Source organism: Leuresthes tenuis, unplaced genomic scaffold (assembly GCF_036924035.1).
Source record: "Leuresthes tenuis unplaced genomic scaffold, fLeuTen1.0.hap1 SCAF_1, whole genome shotgun sequence".
NCBI classification, from domain to species: domain Eukaryota; kingdom Metazoa; phylum Chordata; class Actinopteri; order Atheriniformes; family Atherinopsidae; genus Leuresthes; species Leuresthes tenuis.
Window position 1 is genome coordinate 14449873 of NW_027325355.1, and position 26013 is coordinate 14475885.

Genomic DNA, 26013 nt, shown 5'->3' on the forward strand with positions numbered 1-26013 from the left:
GGCAGCAGAGGCCATCATAGTTTTTCTTGGCCTCACTTGATATCATTAGCCGGTTAATGAGTTCAGTGTGTGTGTGTTAGAGATCGATCGATGGCACCTTACACAGGCCTCTTCATTAGACGCAACCCACTGTCTGCCATTGACTGCTCTGCTGTTGACAGAGGGTCCGGTCCCCACCAGGCGGCACTCCTGGGGATGCGTGTGTCACTCACTGGATGGAGGGGACGGCGAGTCTGATGAAGGGCATTGATTGTTGCGGTTCAACTGGGGGGGAAAAAAGGATTCAGAGTTCTGGTCGTGGTGCTCTTTGAAGGCAGAGGTGTAGGGAATACCAATGTTTACTCTCACAGCTGGGCAGGCTGCAGGCAGAGCAGCACGCCCACACACACAGAGAATGATGCACAACCACAGTAACTTAAGTGAAACATTAGGTTTCCAAAAAGCCTGAATTTGCAGCATGCTTAAAGAACATGTATTTATTTAATCTTTTTTAATTCTCGTGCATGTTTTCTCTTCACAGTTCAGCAGCGGATGGTGTGTGACCGGATGTGTTCGGATGACGGCTGCTGGGGCCCGGGGCCTGACCAGTGTCTCTCCTGCAGATATTTCAAACGAGGTCGCTCTTGCGTTGAATCCTGCAACCTCTTTGATGGGTGAGAAGTTCATAGATAGATTATCTATCTAGTTCTATCTAGTTCCCCAGATGGAATCCTCCTGAAGTTCCAGAGGGAACCATCAGTATCTTGAAAGTCAAATTTATTTGTATTGCACCTTTTCATGTACAAAGCAATTCAAAGTGCTTTACATAAAATAAAAGCATTACAGCGGGGAGCAGAAAAAGCATAAAAAATATGTAAAAGAATATAAATAGAAGGAAATTAAATAATTAAAATGAATTCAAACAAGCAACAGTCTCGATAACTTAAAAGGTACCGTGCAGATTTCATGCATAGACACATGAGAAAAGAAATGCTTTTAACCTGGATTTAAAAATGTCTGCATTTGGTGACAGTTTAATCTCCACTGGCAACACAAATCTGAAAAACTCAGTTTTTAGGAAGCTGCGTCTCCACCTCAGCAAACACGTGACAAGCAGTGGAAGTAAAATCAATTTGAACGGCTTTAATGCATGAGAATTAAGTCAAAACGTCCTCACAGGCTCCGGAGGAGGAGAGACTTAATTGCTGATTGGCATAAATTAAATTAGATGAACCAATAAGGAATTTCACAGTGTGAGCAGTCAAAGAAAAATTTTGGCTGCTTGTTGTTTCCATTATCCAAAATAAAATTAAGCATATTGTTGAAGGATTACTTATTACTAAGTGCCCCTTTAGACTGACAGACATGAGTGTTTACTGCTCTGAGCTGGAGAGTGTAGAACAAAATACCCTCTGAGCGTCTACTGGTGTTTGCATTCAGGTAATTCTTTTATTTCCATTGCTTCATTGTATTTGCGCCCATGTGTTATGTGCTGTTACCCCTCGGCTATTTGGTCACCTCAGATCTTCACATTACAAAGCGGGCCCCATCGAAAAGCTCACTGCCTACTCGCCGTGGAAGAAAAGCAGCTTTGTAGACGAAGCTGCTCTTGAATGAATCTTGAATGAGCGCGGGTATGGTGTGAATCACAACGGCAGCATCTGCCACCAGATAAATGGGACTTCCTCGCGAGCGAGCGCTGATGTCAGGCTCGTCTCTCCTCCCGGGGAGGAGGGGAACAGCGCATGCAAACGCGCAAGAGAGATGGTGTTTGAGAGCGAGGAACCCTCGGTCGTGTTGACTTGTTGCTGGTCCTTCCCAGGCGCCGTTTGTGGGAGGGAAGCTTTGAAGTTCCCGGGAAAAACAGCTCATAGCGAAGGCTTTGAAGAAGATGAGGGAGAGGTGTGTGGCAGAGAGCCCTTGAAGCACACTTGTTTCCTCTACTGTAAATACAGTAAGCCTTTGTTGGTAATATTCAACAGGCCCACTAGTTGCCTTGTGTCATTGGCCAACCATTTCCATGACCTAAGGGTTTGGCTGGTGTACAGTGTCACCACCTGCCCAGTAACAAGTGCATTGGAAAATCTGTTTGGCCAGAGAAGCAGAGACTTGCCTTTGTTCTGCCTGGTTGGTAGACCTACAACTCGATATTCAGCGAATGTAACCGTGTGGCTCAAGCTCTTGTATTTGTTTTTTTTCTTGCTGTTCCCCTGCTCCCTCTACCTTCTATCTACTCTAAAATTTTGAGTTCTCCAGAGAACTAAAGCCAGAAACAAAAGCCAGAAAAGGAGAGTTAAAAAAAAAGTGAGACAAACAAAGGTTTAGATAGCATCCATAGAATGATAATAAGCTCAAATAAACATGAAATATGCAGTTAATTTTCCCTTTACATCACCTGTTAAAGATGTCACACCTCTTTACTGGGTCTCCTTTTATCCTTGACATAAAGCTACACATTAATATGAATGAATTACTTCATTAGTGTCACGTCTGTTGGATTTGTTGTTTTTAGTTCTTGGTTTTTCTGCTATGACTTTAGGTTTTTCATGTTTTAGGTTTCTCTTAAGTCATTAGTTTTGCCATGTTTTCCCTAAGTCACTCTTGATTATCTGCTTCACTCAAGGCAAGGCAAGTTTATTTGTATAGCACAATTCAACAACAAGGTGATTCAAATTAAACAAAAGAAGGAAATAAGAACAATAGATAAAATCAGAAAAAATTATATATATGAAAGATAAAATCAATAGTTAAAACATGATTCCGTTTTGAAACTCAAGCTTATTCAAATGCAGCTGAAAATAGGTGTGTCTTCAACCTGGACTTAAATACACTGAGTGTTTCAGCTGATCTGAGGCTTTCTGGGAGTTTGTTCCAGACATGTGGAGCATAGAAGCTGAATGCAGCTTCTCCATGTCTGGTTCTGACTCTGGGAACTGATAAAAAACCGGATCCAGATGACCTGAGGGGTCTGGAAGGTTCATAGTGGGTCAGGAGGTCACTGATGTATTTTGGTCCTTGACCCTTCAGAGCTTTATAGACCAGCATCAGAACTTTAAAGTCTACCCTCTGATGGACAGGCAGCCAGTGTAAAGACTTCAGAGCTGGACTGATGTGCTCCACTTTTTTTGGTCTTAGTGAGGACTCGAGCAGCTGAGTTCTGGATGAGCTGCAGTTGTCTAACTCATTTTTTAGGCAGACCTGTAAAGATGCTGTTACAATAATCAAGCCTACTAAAGATGAATGCATGGACTAGTTTTTCCAGGTCCTGCTGAGACATCAGATCTTTTAGCCTTGATATATTCTTAAGGCGATAGTAGGCTGACTTTGTTATTGCCTTAATGTGTTTGTCCAAATTTAGGTCTGAGTCCATCACTACACCCAGATTTCTGGCCTGGTTGGTCGTTTTTAGATTTATAGATTGAAGCTCTGTGGTGACTTTCAATCGTTTATCTTTGGCTCCAAAGACAAAAGATAAACTCAAGTCACCTGTGCTTTCCCCCTCAGCTTCACTCCATCACTAATCGCCTCCCTTCAGTATTTAGTTTCCAGGTTCCACCATGCAGTCTGTCTTTCATGTGTTATCAGGTTTGCCATGTCATGTTTTTCACAACTCTCGGTTTTTGTTTTTTCATAGTTTTTGTATACGGCTCAGCCGTGATTTTTTTAAATTTTTTTTTTTGTTCTTCGTTTAAATAAATCAAGTTTTATTTTGAAATATCTGCATCCGGGTCCTCATATCCATCACGCCATGCATCTAGCTAACCAGTTCTGACAATTGGAGCCTGAAATCTCTGTATTGTGCCTTCTAAACTCAATACAGCACAGAGCAAAATAATAGAATAACTTTCTGAATGAAAATACACAGAGCCAGTCGGTGTAATAACCATCACCAGAGATGAAATGGTGAACTCTGTCAGGAGTAATGACTAAGCGGGAAATGTTGCATTACTTTCTTTTTTAATACAAGGCAGTGAGAGGTCGAGCGTGCACCAACCCGGGTTTGGGGATTGTTTACGGCCACTTTAATAGTTTTAGTTTGCAATATTAAGCGTAGTGTTCTTGTCGGGTTTGTTCTCATCCCTTTCGCTTGTATTTTTATCAGGTATTTACCATTTATTGCAGCTTTGGGTCACTATACAGCTAACAAAAAGTATCAAGAAAATTTGACACAGCATTGGGCCAATAAAATGTTTTTTTTCTGGAGAAAATCGCTATCGCTCTTAGATATAAATTTTGATGTTATGCTACCGAGATCACCAAGCTGTACGTTAGATACTGTTGTGCAAACCTGTGCTTCCAGGTTTCTAGTTCCAACTTAATTTCGGACGGATTGAAATCAACCAGTTCAGTGATTCCATAAAAAGGGGGTTGTCAAAGATCACAGGCGATGCAAGAGGTTTTCAGCCATATCACAAAATCCCAACAGATCTGTTGGATTCGGAAACATTCCGTTTGAGGGTCGAGCGCATCGAACAGTGTGGTTGAACACACTGTTGTCCGTAAGCGATTGCTCAATAAGCGACTGTGAGAATAAGCGAGCTCACCCTTTAGGCTGCCTTGGTGGCGATGTAATATTTCCAGGAAAAGCATAGAAAATGTTTTAGATCATCAAAGGACACTATCATTTACTTTCCATTGACTTTCCAAACTTGCACGTTTAGGTTATTCTCATGTTCAACACTATGGAGGTGAGCAGCGGAGCGTTTTTGTAGATTAACGTTGTTCAAGTCTTGGGAGCCACTGAGCTACTGAACAGAGTCCCAAAATGAACAAGTTCACGCTCATTTGTCACTTTTATAAGACATCCTCTGAATTAGCTTCCTTATATGATACATCCGTAGAGCTATGGAGTGCTGTGGAGTACTGGAACATGGGCACCACTTTCATAGCACCTTTGCTGTCACTGAAATACTGCTGCAGTCACAATAAATAGAACCTCAGTGGCTCTGAATGATCATAAAAATAAGTTTAGATTCACCAATAAGATATCCTCAAGAATGTACTATGAATCATCGGGTCAGAGGAGAGCTCGCTACATTAAGATAGCTGATCTGAGCTCTAGATTTGCCACACTGTCTTTTAAAACAGCTTTATTCAATTAAGTATGAAGTGAAAACATAAATGGGCTCATTTAAACATGTTCATGTGCTGCACTGATGGAAATCCAAGTTCTGTAATTTAACAAGTCGAAGACAAGGAGTCGACGAGGAGTTTAATTTCATTGCAGTTAAGCCGCTTGCAGTGCTTGTCAGTGTTGTTCTTTATAACAATATTGTGACTATGTAATCTGACAAAAGACACATTTGACAAATGTAATAGGACTTTATCGTTCAGCTTCTTTTACGTAACACTGTAGCAAAGCAGTTATTGTGTTTGTCTGACCAAAACTGGACTGTGTAGAATGCGAGTAAGCATTCGAGTGCAACAAAAACGTCGTACGAGTATATCAATACAGCCAAATTTCCAATAAAGCCGCCCTCTTTTGCATATATTTCAGTTTCTTCTCTTCTTAGAAGCGTTTACAAATCAGAAACTACGTTGACAACAAGTTGACTACGTGTCAACTTCACCGTCACTCTGCTCTGCTAAAATCCAGATTTTATAACCGCAGTGTCATGTGACAGAGCAACCACTCAAGTAACTTAAAGTCTATGTGTGTGCGGTGAATTCAGCTTCACTTGCACAGACACTGATTTTCTCCCAGAGAAAGTTTGGAGCCGCAGAATGTCCTGTTTTCTCACACGGTCCACAGTTATTGCAGCACTTGATAACCCTGTCGTGCATGTATGCCGGGACATAGATGATTGATCATTTAAATAGCACAGTTGAGCTGCACTGTACTAATTATTGCAGTGACAGTGCATTTCATTATGAAAACATCAGTCAAGCCATCCTCTAACTTTGTGTTACCCATCTTCAACCCCGGCATAACTAATGGTTGTTTCTTGGATTTAGTTACAGTATGAGGGGGTTATTATTTTGAATCCAGAAAAATGTTTGTTTAATGTCTTACTTTGTTCTGAAGCTATGGAAGTGTATATCTCCAAAGAATTTGGTGTTGGCTCATTAAAAATGTTTTCTGCTCGGTGATTTTAAACCTTAAGATTCTTCAGCTCGCTCTTGTTCTACGTCTCCATCCTTAATGAGGAGAGGCACTAATTCCCTTCAGTTTAGAAGACTGTTGAATAAAACAAAGGGAGAGCAAAGGCGTGTGAAAGGGGAAAAGAGAAAGGAAAAAAAAAAAACTGAGATGACGTCCGCTGGGGTTGGAAGGAGGAAGGAGGAAGTGAGTTAGGGAGGCGTTGAAAGTGGTTAATTAAAAAATAGTTGCTCTGGTGGGTTGACCGTGCGCCGGCCTGCTGGATGTTTTGAAGTCTGAATAGTGGCCACAGCCCTGCTTATATTCCTGCTAAAACAGGGCTAATCCCCCATCAGGCCATCCCCAGACGGGGTCTTGGCGCACACTTCCAGCCGTGAAGGAGGCCAATCAGGAGGAACGGCTTTGACGGAATGGAAATGACCCTAGAGACCACGGCTGCAGAGGTCTTTGTCTCATACCCATTCTCCTCCATGTATTTTTTTTCCCCCTAGTCAACCAACAAAAGAGATATCTCTCCCACGCCTGGGTCTGTTCTAAAGCATTCCTCCGGACAGAGCTTCCATGAGAGAAATCGAATTTATTTTGGAGCAAGGGAAAGAAAGGCGAGTGGGACGTGTAATGGAACTCTCCGTAGAGTTCTTTCGTAAACATTTTTAATGATACATTTGTACATTTGGTATTTTCTGGCTGTTTGAGACAAGCTTGCTCTGTTAGAAAAATGAACCGAAAGGACCATTCAAAGGGAGAAATGCACCGACATTAAGGCTCAGCAAAAGGGAAAGCTGGGATTTTATCTTCACTTTTATCCCCCTTTAATGTGATGCCGTTGAACTCCGGAGTGTCAGAATGTCTCTTTTCTTTTTTTGTAGCTTTTAGAACTACTAAGTCTAAAAGATTTTCATCTAATATTCACCACATGAAAATGCAGAAAACTCCCATAACCCCGGGAGATGTGCATATCCCAGTGTCAGATCAGGAATCTGTTGACTCTTTATTCCACCGCAGCAGCATCAGATGCTAACACAAATAAACCACACAGAGACACACACACACAGAGTCGTTCGTGTTATCCCATCACTCTGAGAAAGTGGGTTTGTTTGTATTTTGGTGAATCCGCCTTTGAGGGTGTCTGTCCTCTGCATCAGCAGATTGATCCCTGTGATGTGAAAAGTGGTTTTGATCGTCAGCGGTTGCTGTTGACAGCAGGCGACTTCCGTCCAGGCACAGACACCTCGCTTCAAAAAAAAAAAAAAAAAAGCAAAGCTAATTCGCCGATTCGCACCCAAACAAGAAGGAAACATATAGATTGAGCGCCTGCACACACCATAGACACACAGAAGGGTTCAACAGGATGGCCTGAGGCAACACACAGCTCCTGCCTCTGTAATTGCAGTGCATATACACAATATTGAGCTCTATTGTTGACTGTCTATTCCTTTCGATGTTGCAGTGGAGAAAGATAAACAAAATAAAATCAAAAGAAACCGCCTTGCTTTAACTAGCTGAACAAAGAGTATTGTGCGGAAAAGGCAATGATTCTTTGATAAGAGAATGAAAAGTAAATGTGTTTGACTTCCCATTTTTTTAACTTTTTTTGCGATTCCCTTTTAAATCCGCTCTTCTCAGACTTTCATGCACTTCCTCTGCTGCTCCACTTTCACCTGTTCCAAAGCAAACTTCTGTCACTTTCCTTCCCCTCCTCCGCTTCCCTTCATCCCCTTCCTTTTTCCATTCCACCATCTCTCCTTTCACATCCCTTTGGGTTTGCTCACGATTGTAAAAAATATGCTTATATGCAATGCTTCGGATTGCTGGACGCTTCGGCTTCTTCAAGTAGCATTCTGTTGATCAATATTTGAATGTGGACATGCTCTCAAATCTATAATCCATGCACCTCTGTTCTGATTTTCTCATCTCTATCAGGGAAGTGCGGGAATTTGCCAATGGAACCGTGTGCCTGGAGTGCGACAGCCAGTGTGAGAAGATGGATGGAAACAGCTTGACATGTCTTGGCCCGGTAAGACTGTCCTAAATCTGCCCCAGACACCCCCACAGTCGTCTTCTTTTTCTTTTAAAACGTTATAGAAATTCAGAAATTGACTTTTAGATTAAACTGCCCTTCTCATTTTTTCTGTGCAAGATAGTCTCATATCTTCCGTGTGTTGAAGTGGACCTTTTTTTGTTGGAGTCTATCTGTTTTGCACGTAGGATTTCAGCAGATATAAGCTGTGTTTACAAAGGTGAATGGTAGGTTAATGGGAGGAATGATAAACTACTGTGGCTACTTTAGAAAGCAAGCTTTTGGCAAACACACATATATACACACTCAAAAAGCAAAATGAGATTAGGTTCTGACCTTTCAGTGAAGTCGCTTTTTCGAGTTAGGGGCATAAACACATCTCAACTTGAATACACAGGCTTTCAAAAATCTTCTCTTTCTGAACATATAATGTTTTCAAAATGAATAAATATGTTTATTCAAGGCTACAGCTGCATTATCTGCTGTATAATACAAAAACAGACCAGGGGACACCCAGAAAGGTTGTTTGATCAATCTCGAGGATGTTTTTGATGGTGAGCCGATAGGAAATTTGACACAATGTATTTCTGCCACAATGAATAACTGGCTTTTGATTTACTGGATATTTAGCCTCATCGGGCAGCAATTTGTTTTTGATTTGTCAATATATAGAGTTACCACTCTGATGTGAATAACATGACGAGTGGCCTTAGATTTACTTTACATCTGTTCATGTCACCAAGTTCAGCGAACCGCTTGCAGCTAATGAAAACCCATGAAATGCACATAATTGCACAATATTTACAGATTTTGACATCTTCTTCAGTAAAAACTTTGCAGATTGAAAAAAATAAAACAATGGGCAGATCCATTTCACTCCTCGCTCATACCAACTCTCACCAGCAAAGCAGTCATCTTCTTACCTTCAGTTCCCAGACAATCCAGTATCCTTGAGCAAGACACTGAACTTTCCTATTGCCCCCAGTCTACTCATCACTGTGTATTTGTACAGAAAAAAAGCACTGCATATATTAGTACACACATCAGCTCAAATGTGGGGAAACTTTGGATGCCAGTAACCCATTTGAATTAAAGAGTTACAGTTCATAGGTGCTACAGACCCTAAGCTTTATAGATGTGTCAAACTGTTAGAAGTAGTGTGCCATAGGATCCAGCAGAGGGCACTTTTTTTTTTCAGCTTGACCTAATACAAATGTTGATGTGCTTTAAGTGAGATAAGCTATGCTGTTGTCTAAGCTTCTATAAAAATGGTGGAAACTAGCGAGGAAAGCCTATTGTAGAATTCAAACAAGCTTTGTTATCCTACAGCATTCAAATACACTCAAAGAATTGTGCCTTATTTCATCTGCGCTCTCTAACTTGATTTTTGGAAAAAGTGACAGCCTTAGCAAATATGGATGGCAGAGAAGAAGCACATTATGAGCATTTGTAGGAATTGTTGATTGAGAAACACATTTGAAAGTGCTTTGTGGAACTTAGATAAGGTTAAAGGAGACCACGTAGGTGTGAACCATTTACAATGTTGACCTATCCCTCCATTTTGAGTAGCCTTTTTCAGGACCTTTTTTTCCCAGAATAGCATGGTAAGATGCGCTGAAACTCAGATATTGCAGAGACACACTTCAATCGGAATAGCATAGGAATTTCCACACAGTTCAACACACAATTCAATAGTCGGATCTCATTCTTTGTGTTCAACTGTCACTGGTTAATTCAATATGAACAGAAGTCATTCACGTTATACATGCTACCTGGCATGGAGCAGACAACAACAAGAATTGTTTGCTGTCTGTCATACAAACCACAATCTGATTTAATTGCTTTTCCAGGTGCTGGAAATGCTGGTTGACTGGTTTGTGGTGGGTATAAAAATAGAAAGCATACGGTCTCATAAATGATGCTGCATGTAGGTTGAGCACCGATTGGTTGAAGGGTAGTTTGATTTGAGAGGCACTGACATGGACAAAGCAGCGAAAAAGAATCAAGTGTTGGTTAGAAGCACAGACAATAGCTTTACTTGACAACCATCATCATTTTTGAACACACAGTTTCACTACATCACAAAACAGACGTTTGACTTTTGTCTCTTCACAAGCAGAGCAAAGCTTCTGGACCAACAACAGCACCAAGACAACCAAGAGCAGCCAACAGCTCAAATTGTCCCTGATATTTCTGATCGAAGTGAGGGACTAAACTCTGTAACATGTAACAAAACTGTTCCAGAACCACGTTCAAGTCATACTGTTGGCATCGGGTAAAGTTTTAACCGGCTTCTATTACTGGTAAAGATGCCTTAGGTGATGTCTGTGTTTGTTTAAAAGGAATTGGCCACAACTGATTGCTTATCTTCTTTTGTAGAGAAAGAAAAATACACAACTCACCCCAAGGGAACTCTTGAAATTGAAGGTGGTGAGGAAACACAAAATGGGACTGGACCGATGCCAAATCACAATGTAACATATTGGAACAGCATCTCCATAGAGTGTCTGGGTGCTAAACTGGCCTGTCCACAGTCAAAACCCACTGAAAACATTCGAGCATTATGAAACAAAAGATAAGGCAAAGGAGCTGGAATCCTATGTCAAGAAAGAATAGGGAAGCAAAATAACTTTCAGAACTACAATAGCTGGTCCTCTTCTCATTTCCCAAAAAGTGCTCTTAAAAGAAGGGGTGAGGCGTCACACTGGTAAACATTCTGGTGGCGCACATACCAGCCAGTGCACCAAATGTGGATATGATATATATATGAACACAAAGGCCAATTTTACATTTGCGGTGTTACATTATTGGAAGTTGTACTTAATGTGCTGCATGACTGATTTTGGGGAATCTAGTGATTGTGTGACTAACCTTTTCTGACTGTCCTCTGAGAAAGAGAATAGGAGATGAAGAGAGAGCAACTTCTCAATGATACACACAAGCTGCTGGCTTTGAGATGCTGGTCACAGCTCAGTAGTAAATAACACCAGAGTCAATCATCCACAGCCGATCTGACACACAAATACACATGCATAGAGCATACACAGACATACTTGAATGCATTCAGACATCTGTATGCATCCACACCAGCATACACACCATCATGCAAAGTGAGAATAATGTTTATTGATGGCGTGTGCCTGCATGTGTCAAACTGCAAAAGGCTGTCCATCAGGTCACTGTGGTTGTCATTAGCAACAGAGCGTGATGGCAAAACTCCCAGCAGCCAGAAGACAACTGCTTCCTAACAACAGCTCCAGTACACACACATGCAAACACTTCCATCTCTGCAGTATTGTAAGATCTCTCTTTTTTTGTCAACACCTTCATCGCTTCAGACACACGCAAACACACAAAGAGTACAGTCAGTTTGTCTCTCTTTCATCCCCGCTCGCACTCCACTACCCATCTCACTAATTCATGATCCTGCTGCATCTGAGCTCGTGCTCAGTAACAGCTTGTCATCTCCTCCATCACTTTCGCTGTGCTGTTCTTTGACGTGATCTGATCTCTTATGCGTTTTGGCAATTTTAACAGGGGGGTGCAGTGGAATACATTCTTAGCAATTTTACTCAACACATTATAAATGACTGAATGGAATTCATGCGGGTCCTGCCGGCTAAATTAGCTGTGATTGAAAGTGAGCAAATTGACATGATTTGCAAGGTTTGGATTAGATTTCGTTCAATTTTATTCTCTGTACATTTTCTTCTCCACTCCTTCCTGTTTCTTTATCCCATTCCATTTTCCACAACTTTATTTTTCCCTTCTGGTCTCCTTCACCCTATCATTTTGCCCAACATCTTCTTCTCTTCATTTGCCCCGCAAATCCTTTCGCTTCGCCTTCTTTATCCACCCCTTGTCCCCCACCTCCTCCTTACCCATCGTCTCATCCATCCTTTTTTTCTTCTGCTTTTCTTTCAGGGTCCCGACCAATGTGTAAAATGCCTCCACTTCAAAGATGGACCCAACTGCGTGGAGAAATGCCCTGACGGTTTGCAGGGGGCCAACAGTTTCATCTTCAAATATGCCAAGGCCAACAATGAGTGTCATCCATGCCATGCCAACTGCACCCAGGGGTAAGAGAGAGGGGTGATAAAGATCTGGAGGTTAATTCCTTTCCTAGAATAGCTACTTTTGTCTGTGGGGTTTTCATGCATCATGAAGGCTGACTGCATTGCACCCAGCATGTGGCAACTCCCTCCCAAAGAGATAGGGACTTATGTATTCCCAGACTTATAACTGCATTCAGAGGCCTTTCGGTGAGGGGCAGAATTTACTGACCCTAAGGGTACAAAACAGATGCACTTCGAATAAAGGGTGCTGACAAAGAATAAGAGGAAGTGAGAGATAAGAGAGGCCAGGTGTGGAGAAAAATGATAAAGTAGGGAGAGGAACAGCTGGCTCTTGATGAAGGAGAAGGTGGAACAATTGTTTGGGAACAAGACCTCATCCTTTGGTGACCTTCGAAGGAAAATTCTCTAAAATAGGCAGAAAAAAAGACAAACAAAAAGAGGAAAAGAAGGATAAAGCAATATATCATTGTGTTCTCTATAATCTAGTTTACATCAATTCGTGAACTCGAATGCTGGCTTTAACAAGAATAACAGTGTTTTACACTCAGAATGAGAACAGGTCGGTTTATCTATCACTTTGTCAATAGAAAATGCATCTAAATATTTCAGCGCATTTGTGCTGGATTGTTTTACAAAAAGAAACAAACGTCGCAAATGACTTTATATTTCATCGTTTTTTTGTTTTCAGCCACAACCTGATGAATTTTTGCCCCTTTATGAAAAGACAAAACAACCGACTCCTATCCTCAGCTCCACGTTTAATGAGCGATAAGACATCTGTGTTTCTCAGAGTAAGACTGGAGAGACTGCAAAGCAAATGGATGAATAAACTCAACACCTAGAAACTGTCCAGCCCACACTTTGAATAAAGCGTGTCGGTGCTCTCGTCAAACAAAATTAGGGCCCTGGAACCTAGCAGCAGGACTTGTGAGATAATGTGAGGTGAAAAGGAACTTAATTAATATCTTACTTAGCAGGAGCTCGCTTTAGTTTATTGCAGTTAGCCCCGTGATGCTAAGGACCAACATCAAGACAAAATCCACGTGGCATATCTGATGATTACAAGTCAAAGATCAGAGGCTTAAGCAACAATTTTGAGGCTGAGAAAGAAAATCTGCATCTTCCCGAAGGTGCTTAATACTTACTGACAAGGATGTGTTTCTTGTAAGTCCTTGTTTTTATAGTAATTACTATTAATTCTACTATTAATCTCTGAACTGCACTTCTGTGCAGTTTGTTGGGTTTCCTGTGCTCACGCAACCCTTCTCCTACATCAACCCTAATGTTTAAAATCCTCCACACAAGGGTGTAGAATTAACGAGCCAGTGGAGAATGTGCCCTGTTTACTTCCTTCATACCTGCAACAACTCTTACTGATCAACTCTTGATCAGTGTTATCAGCACCGACTTTGATTTTTAAGATACAGAAAAGAAACTGTTTTTTTTTTTAAATCTGAATCACAGTCCTCTAAAAATCCGAAAGTTTCAGTTCTTGTCTTTTAAGAACCTAATGTGAAAGTCATTAACCTTTTATTAACCTTTTAAAAAGGAGTGTGGTAACTGATAAAGATTTAGAACAAAGAAGACGGAAAAAAAATGCAATGCTCCAGCACTGGTAGGCTTAGAAGGAAGCACTGACATGGGTATTATACGAAGCAAACAGTTAGCTAAATACCAGCATTAACATTCATTTGGAGAATTTGCCTCCGGCTACTTGGCAATGTGTAACTCAATACAAGCTTTCCTTTTTCCTGCGGCTTGATCTCTGCTATTTCCCATAAGAAATATCCGCTACTATCTGTATTATGACTGCTTAATACTCCACTTTGTTGACCAGCTCAGTGATAGTTGTATCCATGTGCTGTTTGCTGCTAGTCTGGTCACACGAGGTAGGTTTTTGTAGGTTCAATAATAATAATCCATCCGTCAATATATAATTCTTGTGGATTTCTGAGAACGCATTGGTTAAAACTGTACCTAAAGGCATAAATATTTAGTTCCACCCCCTTAAATTATTGAGGGATGCTTGACATGTCGTCTTAATGTACTGTAAGTGATCATGATTGACTGCTGCTGCCTCCTTCTCTGTACCAACATAAAGATTTGTTTGACAGATTTGTTAGACTCACAGTACTGTGGGAAAGTCTCGGGAGCTCTCTTCAAATCTGAGGAGTAGAATCAAAACTCAGGAACGTCTTGGAGTCATTTCTAAACAATATCTGATTCTAAGATCATCAGGTTAAAACGCTGGAGTTAAAGACTAACCAGCCACCCTGAGTTAAGCAGAAATCGGTTTGGATTGTCAGGAACATGCAAGGCATTGAAGTTTAATTTGGGGATTGATCTCTGAATGAGTTTATCTTTACCCCATCAAAAATATATGGACTTAGCATCAATGCTGGGGGTGCATCAGGAAACCAACATTGTACTCTACCAGTTCTGCACTGAAGATCGGTCAAATGTCCAATTAGAATTCTGCCAGAAGCTCATTGATAGCTAGCAAGAGGTTGTGCTTGTTAATGGACATTCAGCCAAATATTTGGTGAAATGCATTTAGAATCCTGAGCAATCCTGCAGATTTAATTATGAACCATATTTTTCTTTCATTTTTGTGAATAACAGCTCAGAGTCATCACTGAACCCCCCCCCCCCCCCCCCCCCCCCCCCCCCCCCCCCCAACACAGTTATGTGTCCATGCTGAGTGAAAAAGTAAACTGCTGTTTGAAACTGCGAGTTAAGAGTTGGGCCGACTTTTGAATGGCTTATAACACAAAGTACCGAGATGCTGGGGAAAATTGCAGAGTGGATTTTATCAAAAGGGCAATCTTTATTGCTTCATGGGTTTAATGAAAACTAAAAGTGTTGGCCTGCATGCTGCGGAATGTTATCCCTCCTGCTGCTTTATTTATTTAATTATGAGTTCATAAAAGACTGTGCAAAAAGCAGCTAAATAAAGCAGCTGTCAAGGGAATGTCGAGATAACACCCCTGGAAATGCTAAGCAGTAAACCTTGTCACACCAGAACATATTAATCTCTATGCTACCTACACTGACCTGACACTGTGTCTGCACCTAGACCACAACATCACACCCAATATCTCTCAACTTCACTTCAGGATACACACAGCGGAAAGACAAATAACTATTTTCTATTTTATGTTCTGCTGAGGATATACATTTTTCATGGGTGGTGAAAAGGTAGTTTTTTTTCTTTTCTACCATTTTGTTCTCCCCAAAGGTTTGACACAGTGCTTTAGTTAGACAATTCTCTGGCAACTAAATGCTGAAAGAGTGGTTTCTCAGCCCACAAATTCTTTCAAATATCACCTGAAATACAAACATGGCCCCCTGGGCAACACATGCCTCCTCCTGTCACGTTGACAAGTGGTCAGCCGTGCTCTCTTTGCGGCAGGGCGCTGCCCGGAGACAGCTGATTGACGTGGAAGAAAGACAACATGAGGTTTGCTCATAACCTGTCTCTGATTTAAAGGATGATCTCTGTGGTTTCTCTGCCCTGCAGGTGTATCGGGCCAAGACTCCAAGATTGTGTTGGGATGATGGACAGGTAAGGGATCTCAAGATACATTTATAATGTGGGACTAGGGGACCAACATTAGTTTCTTGCCACAACTCGTTAAAGTTCTTGTTAAATCCAGAGTCTCGAGACGCTCATTAGCAAAAGTGTAGAATCTTTTGTTGCCGTCTATGCCTGCACTAAACTTTTGATTAGGTTACATAAGGATCTGAGGGGCATAAATGGTATTACTGTTATAACACATTTATCTAGAATTTTTCAAGCTTTTTTCATGCCACTGCTGGATTTTTGGTACTGTTAGTTCATTGTATTTGTTTTTTTTGGGCTACATGGTGTGGTGGTTAGCACCGTCACCTCACAGCAAGAGGGTTCCAGGTTCAATTCCCGGCTGGGGCCCTTCTGTGCAATGTCAAGACAGTGCTAGCACCTTTAAAATGTGCGATGCTGGCTTAGAATAATGAGCAGGTAGGCCAAAATCATTACATCATGGACCCCACAAATCATTACAAAAGGACTATTTTAAAGTTGCTCTTTGAATTAAATTGTAAAAATTTAAGCGCAAATAACAACAAAATTTGAAAAACAGGACACATAGTGTTATAAAAGCATTATGTGTCATATGCACAGTGCAACGTAGATATAAAACTTGGGACTCTTTGGGAACAGACTGCATTAGATAGGACATGAGTCCTCATAGTGTCGAGTTTGTCCTAGACAAAAAAGAAGAAGATGTAGTAGAGACCAGTAAACTTTAATGGAAAGTAATTAGAACAATGACAGAAGAACCTAGCATTACCACCCTCCCACAAAAAGAGAGAAAAAAATGGCCTGCGGCTGCAATGACATGAAATAAAATAAAAGCTGCCCAAACAAGCAAATTTTTATGTTGCTTTTCTTCACTGGTGACAGCTTTTAGGCCATAAAGGACTGGAATCTGATGTGGAACTTGCAAATTTTCTTTTAGACTGCTTGGTAAAAGGCTGATAAGGTAAACATAAACATTATGTCCCTTGTGCTGTCGCTATACCCTTTCTCAGCTAATACTATGCTGCCATCTTGCTTTGTGTAAGCACACATTGATGCAGTGCTGAGTTGCTTCTGCTTGGTGTGTGAATTCCCAAAGAGAAACAGCAACGGGGTAAAGTGTTTTTTTTTTTACAGACAAGTTGGAAACCTTTGGGTTAGAAGAGCTGTAGTGTTAACATGTTCGCTACCATTTTTTGTTCTGAAAACCAAGCTCATGCGTACATGTGTAAAGAAAGAAGCCAAGAGTGAATAGAGAGTCATTCCTGAGCATTGCTCAGAAATGTATACAAATATATATTAGCTTTCTTCAGTCGGATAGAAGGCCTTCTGATTGGCGATTCAATCTGAATCTCAAGTATGGAGATCAGATAGGATGTTAACTTGCTCGCTACCAAGGATTTAATAAGAATGAAACTCTTTTGAAATGTGAAAAGTGAACCTGATTTCCAAACTTTATTCCATAGCAATAGATTAAATCCAGGAGCATTACTGGAGATTGTTAAATAAACCCTCAGACTGGGTTAGTTGCACTGAATGTACCAATCAGCTCAGGAGCACTGTCATATTAATCAATCAGTCCTCAGCTCTTTTGATTTCTCCAACACTAGATCAGCTTTTGCTGCCACTTTATAGAAACTGCACAGCTCATCTTACGCTCACCTGGTTCAAGCATACACAAAGAGAACAGATTTATTCCAGCCAGAGACAAACAATCAGATCAAACATATACAAGGTAACATTTTCCTGTTGATTAGATTATCAAAAAAAAATTGTTCAGATACTAAATCAAAAAGTCTTTCTGATTGAGCCTAATCAGATCGGTGTGATCTAATTGATCTGTTTACATGACACATTTCAGTTCATTGAACGACTAATTTGATCGTAAGTTGTCAGTGTAAACACGGCTATTGATTTATTACCGGGTGACATCCCAGACGGCAAAATTACACTTAAACTACATTTGGATGTTGTGCAGAGTTATAGGATCAATATTGATGCCTGGCCCTGCATCCAAACTGAAAGTGCTTGATTGACGTTGAGTGAATATCAGATTGTCAGAGAACCTCCTGAAAATGATTAAGATATTGATCTGCGCTTTGCATTTGGATGTTGGTCAACTGTTGGTATTAGCTGACCACTTTTACAACAGTACTATATGCTAATTCAGTTACATCTTTTAATCTGTTCGATGATTCAACCAAAACTAATCAATCCGAGTGTTGGATCAACTTGTAAAGCGAAATTCTCACCTGGTATTGGATTTTATTCAGATTTGAAAGGTAAGATGTCAGCGAATAATCCAGTTGATTCAATTAATTTCTCCGATTTGGCCAAAGACTTCCACGATTTACGTGTTTTATGGGACAATGCTGGAACTAAATGCAATTAAAGTTCGAGCCCTTACGAGATTAAGATCTTTGTGCAGCTGTCATGAGTCGTGACTTAAACAGTAGGGGATATGCGGTGTTAGATTTCTTTGCACATCTAATCGTTCAGTCAGCATTCCACGCTTAACTGCGGGAACGTGGTTGCTTTTTGCCGCGATGCTTTTTATATTCTTCACACCTCCCCATTCATAAATTGAGTGTCAGGAGATTGGTGTATTTTGTGAAGGTGGTCAGTCGATGCGTAAAATGGCGCTTTTTTCATGTGAGCGCGCACAGCCTGAGGAGAAAAGGAAACATAACACCTAATGACTTTCTATTTAAAGAAAAAAAAAGAAAGAGTTATTACCAGAAAATTAGGATTTTTTATCTCAGAATTGATGGAAACCGTCTACCTCGTCTATGCGAGCTTCTCATTTATAGGAGCTTTTCATCTTTTCCTTCTTTTTTGGCTGTTGATTTCTTCTTTTTTTTTAGGCTGCACTGCATTGGAAAATGTACAAGCTCAGGATGAAAACACTTTAAATCGGTGGCTGAGAGTGAATATGTCGCATTAAGGTGTGATTTCAGCCTGCTGAATATGACAACAGCTACACTGAAATAGCCATGGAAGACATCTCCAATTTCACAAAGTAAAGAGTTGACAGACTAATCAAGATTGAACTAATTAGCCCTAATGAAGGCCTCGAGCCGCTCTTACACAGAGGAAACTGATATGAGACCTTTTTCACTTTCCTCGAGGAGGCCTCTGCTGAGGCTCTGGTCCCTGAGTTCTTCCAGTGGCACGACAGCCTTGTCTCATCTCATGCTCCCGTGTTCTGCTCCGAACCGCTTCCTCCTAATTAAAAAAAAGTGCTTTTCCTTATCGAGAGCTACCTAAACCTATCTCACCATCTGTTCGGGTCTTTTTCTCCCAAGCTTCAGAAAACTAGTTTATCGTTCTTCCCGCTCCTCCTTTATTTCTTATTTTCTTTCCTTTTCGTCCTTTCTTGTATTTCTATTCCACACCTTATAAACTTTGGTTATTTGTTTCTCCTTGTCTGTCTTCCCCCCCTCGACCTAATCACTCCAAACTGCTGCATTACTATTCACCACATGGTAGTATATCTCATTTCGTCCAAAACCCGCAGCCTCTTTGTAAATTTCAATCCCCCTCCCGCCTTAAGTCTATAACGATCAATATGGCTAATGCTGCCGCACCTTGTTCCACCACAGCACCGTGGTACACGAGTGTTCCATTAGCTGCTAATGGTTTCTACAAGTGAGAGACTTTTGAACCTTAGGTATCAGGTTTAAGCACGCGTTGTGTTCTGCAATGTGGTTGTGCAGTGAAGATTCTGGCATTGGCAATAGGGTGAAAATGAAATACAGACTAGAGGAAATAATATAAGGCCAGAATTAAAAAGGTAGCATAACAGTACCTTCAACTGCAAGAGGTATGTAAATGGCAAATGCATTAGTGCTGTCATTAGAAAGAGAAAGAGCTTTTAACTTCCAACCTTTTTGCTTCCCTTAGGCAGTTTTTTTCCCCCAGAAGGAGGAGAAGCAATTTGTGAAGGATAGGCACTTTTGATTGTTCATTTATTAGAAGCATTATTTTTTTTTTCCTAGCAGAGGTAAAGCAAAGTCGCATGACTTCAATAAGACTTCTCCGAGATCTCCTTTGTTTGTCATCGAAATGAACCATTCCATCAGAGTTTTGTGGTGATCTCATTCAGAGCATCCAGCGCCGCGATTTATTTAGCTGAAAACTCGATTTGGGACTTGGTGGTTACGTCTGAGTCTGTTTTGGGTTTTTAACAGCAGATTTGATCATTTGTCAACTCCAGCTCAGGTTTGCACTTTTTCTCCAATTGCTTTTTCTTTTCTTAATGTTTCAGCAATGTTTTTGGTTTTTTTTTCTCTCCTCCTCTGTCTCTACAGGACACCTTTAATTGCAGCTGGCATTATCGGAGGCCTATTCATCATCGTCATTCTGGCGCTCAGCGTGGCCGTTTATGTCCGACGTAAAAGTATCAAGAAGAAGAGGGCGTTGCGGCGCTTCCTGGAGACCGAGGTAAGCATGTAGAGATCATAACGGTAGGAACTTGAATAGATTACACATGGCAAGACTCTTACAGAGTATTTTATTATGCTTAGAAAGTCCAAAGGAGTTGCTCTCCCCCCACCAAATATCTCGTTTTTAGTCTTGGATTTTCTTCCGATACTTAACGACATCACCATGAAACATATTTTTAAAAAATGCCTGGCCAGTGGCTAGTTTGGCACACCTCAAACAACCATCGAGCAGCTGCCTTGCTCTCCATCATTTTTGACCAGTCATCTGACCAATCTGGGGAAACTGGGCCTTTCAAAAGAGGTGTCTAAAAGAGACGGGACATCAAATGGATGTCAAATTTAAGACTGCAGCAGTGTAAAAAAGCAGAGGAAAAATAATGGATTTCTTGAACACTTAAGCATGTATTTTATTGTAGTTTGAATTAAAGATATTCATACTAGTTTTTATAATTCTGTTGATCGAAGAGATGAAAAGCTTTAACTGGATTCTCAATTAGTTCAATGAAAAAAATCTTTTTCTTTCACGATACTTTCTCAATTTTGGATGCTGCACTTTCCCCTTATTTTGAATGTGAACAGTTTACCTCAGAACTGCGGTGCTGCTTTTCAGATGAACTGAACTAAAGTCATAAGCAAACCTTGAAACATTAAACCTTGGCTAGGTACTTAGCCAAACCATGCTGTGCACGGGCGGTTTTAAAATTATGCATGGCCGCCATCGCCCATCGATCTGGCCTTGAAGGAGGTTCATTTCTTGGAAGCATTAGACAGCAGAGCAGACTTTATATTCAGGGGAGAAAGTAAGAGATTGAGGTGCAGGTGAGTGTGAGCTACACATGTGTGCGCTCATGTTCAGGCTGATCACTTTTTATGCTACCAGAAGACACTCTTCCCCTGTTTCTTGTGTGTAGCCGAGCAGTTATGTTGTCAATGCTGGTCCACTGAGTGGCCTTGCTTCAAGGAGTCTGGTAGGCTGCTTGTCATTCTCCATTAGTGTAATTTACAGGTAGAGGCTGCAGTGTTATAGACAGCTGTCAGACCAGAGACAGGAGGAGGGCGACCAGGGGCAGTTTCTGCCTCATCCCGGCCATACACATCTATCTTAATCAGCCAAGCCCTGTTTCGACAGCAGCTTGACCAGTGGGGAAGCAGATTTGCTAATGTACTGTCACAGAGAAGGAGGGGCTGAGAAGGATCTGGCTGGAGGGGGGAATCCTTTTTGCTCCTTTTGCATCTTTCTGAATACATTTTCCCTGAGATTGATTTTAATTTTTATACCCGCACAGTTTGAGTCAATACTATGACACCACCAGAATGTGAAATATGGGCAGCCTTGGCAATTTCTGCAATCTCTGAGGACACTTAATTGGGCAAAATCAAATCTTAAACACATGTGGCAGGTTGGTCTCACAGGTTATACTGTACATTAAATCCCCACAACAGCCCATATGCACACATGTTAGTAATATCCTAAGCTTAACCAGATCAGTCTTTCTCTGTTGGTCATTTTATGGAATTTACCTTTTATGATTTGTGCTCGCAGGGAGGTGAATGTTTAATAGGTTACAGTCATAATAAAAATCTCAATATGGGTTTCAGTCCAAAATGCTTATGTTAATTTGTCCCGAATTCACAAATATAGTTTAAAGCTGCATATTTATGTCAAGCCTAATTTGCGTAGACACCAGATAGATTAATTTTGAATGTATGCTTGTATGCTCAGATTTCAACCTTCCAGTCTGGAAGCTGATCTCCAATCTCACCAAGCTAGAACGCTGAAAAAACTGCACCCCTTGCAGTCTGTGTCACTCTTTTCAGAGGCTCTTTCAGGCTGACGAAACAATGCAAAAGGCTTTGGACGGCTGGTGAATGTGGATTCTCAGTTCAAACATATAATAGAGCTGACTCCGTGTCTGTGAATGGAGATCAAGCTTGTCTGGATGGGGGATTTGGGGACAGCAAAAGCTCGGGGACTCCCTCTCTCTCTCTCTCTCTCTCTCTCTCTCTCTCTCCTTATCTGCTATAGCTTTTTAAACACAGAGCTCACCTCTTGTGTCACACAGGGAAGAGATGCCTCCAGTTGCCCTGTCAAAACACGATCTGAGAGGCTCAGCCATTATTTCCATATCAAGGACACGTGTGAAGGCTGTTGCACCGTGTTGACTTGCAAAACACACTGCTTGTTCTTTTCTTTGTTGTTCTCTTTTTGTTTTGCCTTTTCTCTCTTTTCTTCTGTCATCACCTCCTTTTTTTTGTTCTCTTATTTTGATTTCTCACTCTCTGCTCATCTGCCTTGTTATCTGTTGTGGAATCTTCTGTTTGTTCCGCTCCATCTTTCGATTTATTTAGTTTTTTAATTTATTTTTTTCTGTCTAACCTTGGAAAACTATACTAATATGAAAGAGCCCGACTGGTGCTGTAAAGCCTTTGAAGAAAGCCCCCAGAAAACAAGTTGGCTTTCCACAAGGAGAGACAGCACAAACAGAGTCCTGTCACTGTTTTAGGCCTTGAACTTTGACCCCATACTAATGCACTTAGAATCGCTTTCTCCTCCTTCCCGGAAGGTCCTCCTCTTAGCGGTTCAGCAGAAAACTGGGCCAGTTGAGTGTTTCAGAACCACATGATGTGGACAGCTCCCGTGCTTACACGCTCTCCTCTGCTCCTTTGCAAGAAGGATTTCAGCATTCGGTGGAGCTGGACAGCTCCCAACGTTCGCAGGCAGACATTAAAAATAATCACTTATCCATCAAGTGAAGGCAGACATTGTACATTGTATAAGCCTTATGGAACATATGATAATATAAATTTCACTTTATTAATTTCACATCTGCCCTATTAGTCCTAAATACCAGCAACTAAGACAACCAGGTTATCAATAAAATCTAAAGTCTACCTTTCCCTCCATCAAATAAAGGTATAAATAGCATCTGTTCTCCTGTGATTTTCATGCAGGAAAAGTAAATCAAATCCAACTCCCCCTTATCAACAAGGAGCGTCACGGGAAACGAGCAGAGAGTTGACAGAAAGGCTTGATAAGTACTCTGTACAAGTGTGGTGAGCGGTGTAGCATCTCTGGGTGCACAAGCTTGTGGCAGATGGACTACAACAGCAGAAGAAATGTCTGATTCCAATCCTTCCGGCCAAGAACAGAAATCCAAAGCTGTAGTGGGCACAAATTCTGCAAAACCAGACAATTCAGGAAGAAAACAGAATTTGGCTGAAACCCCAGCACTGCTGCTTAGCTTTCCCTGGATCAGCTGTGTTTTGCCAGTCAGGAACTAACAAATCATTTTGGGTTGTTTGTTTTTAATTTGACTTTTTACCCTGTTGGACCCAACTCATGAAATGTAGCCAGTGGTCCTGTGCCTTTGAGGGGCTACATGATAAGTAATCGAGTTATTACGGATAGTTTCAGTGCACTTCGCACAGGAGATGTTAGTTCATTACTGCTGTGAGGAGTTTGTTTATTAGAATGTCCTTGCACACTGGTGTCCTCTTGCTAATATGTACAAATTGCCTTAATGAGCCCTCTCTGTGACATTGCGGTTCCCCAAATATTGCACAGCATATGTAGCTATTCCAGCCATATTTGAATGCCATGTTGAGAGAAAATATAAGAAGCTTGTTGTTATCATTTGGAAATGATCAGTTCTGTTAAAGTTGTGTGGTCACAGTTGTGTAAACCCGTGGATTTGTACAACATAATATGTTTGGTTCATGTATCTGAGTCTAATGATCCTGTTTAACCACTAAACATTTCCTCTTTGATGGATTCTACATTTGTGGAATATCTATAAGCAGCAGTTTAATTGCTTATAAACCAGCCTTAAATCCAGTTGCTCCTCAGCAAAAGGTTGGGGCATGACAATGCCGTTTCACCTCACTGTGTTTCAATTATAAAGCGCAACAAATGCAGCGTTTTGAATGGCTAATTTGAACATTAAAGCATGCACCCGAGGGTTTGCAGTGCATGTTTATGTTTGAAGACACTGTTTACTTATTCAATACACAATAATTCCGGGAATGTATTCTAGCTGGAGGCTCAAACGTACTGCTTATTTGTCCAATGAAGCATCCGCATCCTGTCCACTGCGCCACCAGTGAAGCTCATTTGGCAAAGGCACGGTGCATTATTAGCTGGTAAATAAAGTGGTGTGCTGAGTGTTTGTGTGTGAGCGAGCGAGAGCAAGCTCAAGAGAGTGTTGCGGCCCTGAGCCTGTATTGTATTTAATAGGCTTCTCCTCTGCCTCTCCTCTCTGTCCGGTCCAGACTTGTCCTAATGAAACAATAACAGCTACAGCCTGTCACCATCTGCTCTTATTACTGCTCCATAACCACCTCCCTAGGTCACATCCCTGTACTCACTTTCAGAACCCTCCCCAAATCCCTGTGTCGATAGAAAGACTTGTTTTCCTGTTATTCGTGCAACACAAGTTCTGTGCAAACAATGTTCTCTGCCCAAAAAACAGGATCATAACAATGGAAGTGACCAAATCTTACACCTACTACTATGTTGAATGTAGTCATTAACTGTAGTCAGCCATTTAAAGGCCTAACTCTGTGCTTTTACAACTAACAGCATTAAAGACTTGCTAAACACAGCTAATTAAAGTACATGTGGGATTCTCGCCACAGGATAGCCTAAATTGATTCCCTGTGGGAACGTACACAATTGCAAAAACATATCAAAAGAAGCAAGTAAGTAAATAAATATGACCATAAATATGTTAAACAATATCGACTAGAACCAGTTGCTAAGACCGTAATTTATGGAAATGAATCAGCAGCCCTGCACAGGCAAAGCCAATATATACTGCATTATAATTGCACTCATTAGAATTGCAGATGATAAGAAAACACACAGTTATATTAATACATTCATACAGCAGGTCATAGTTCAAGGGAGTCACAAGTGAGTGTTTATTATTTATTTGTGCATTCAAACTAGACATGCATTTTTATCATGACTGACATTTGGGAAAAAAAGAAGTGCAACAACATAAATACATAATTATGCATAATTATACACACTTTTTAATAAGTTGTACCAAGTAATACCAAAAAAAAAAAAAAAGAAGAAGAAGGAGAATGGGGGGGTGGAGGATGTATTTTGTCCTAAAAAAATATTAATATTAATGTTAGAATTTTTTAAAAGACTGGCACCGTATAGCTCAACTGGTTGAACAGCCATGCCATGTACAGAGGCTGTAGTTCCTCTACGCATATCTTTGTCTACCCTGTCGTATAAAGGGTGCTCATGCCCGAAAAACCTTTAAGATAATGGGGAACTTAAACTTAGTCTGTGTAGCTGTAGATTAAATCCTAAAGCTGTTTCACAAAAATATGTCACAATAAAAAAAAGCCACTCTGGTGGCTAAATATAAGGCTACAATGGTGCCTGTTCAGAACAAGGTGTATTAGTTTTAGTTTTGAAATATATGCTTGGAAAGACCTTGGAAATAACAGGGGTTTACTTTTTCACAAGACTGTGTATACATTTTTTTTAAAAATTGGTACTATGTTTCAAACGGACCCAGAAACCTCCATTTTCCTCCATTCCTGGATTGCCAGTGTGGTTAGCTCTCCACCAGGAGCGTGTCCAGAAAAAAAACAAGCATCTTACGATGCTTTTAAATCTGTAAAACTAATGAATTTGTGCAGTGAACGTGTGAAACAGGGCTGGACTCGCACATGACAATGACACACTTCTTGCTCTTTCCTTCTTTCATCTCCCTCACTTCCCTTTTCTTTCTCTGAGGGAATTTATTGGTAATTTTCCTTCCCCTGCTCCATCCGCTAACTCACTTCCACCGGTGGCACCTCAATAGGCTTAC

General features: G+C 40.9%; 1 protein-coding gene across 1 annotated transcript in view; it reads left to right on the plus strand.

Moving 5' to 3' along the window:
• Nucleotides 1–26013, plus strand: part of LOC140292710 (receptor tyrosine-protein kinase erbB-4-like) — a 287439-nt gene that overhangs the window by 212998 nt on the left and 48428 nt on the right. The window contains exons 13-17 of the mRNA XM_072379491.1: nucleotides 521–653; nucleotides 8003–8096; nucleotides 12024–12178; nucleotides 15696–15740; nucleotides 20045–20177. Coding sequence (XP_072235592.1) covers nucleotides 521–653; nucleotides 8003–8096; nucleotides 12024–12178; nucleotides 15696–15740; nucleotides 20045–20177 — 560 coding nt within the window. The remainder of the gene's footprint in view (nucleotides 1–520; nucleotides 654–8002; nucleotides 8097–12023; nucleotides 12179–15695; nucleotides 15741–20044; nucleotides 20178–26013) is intronic.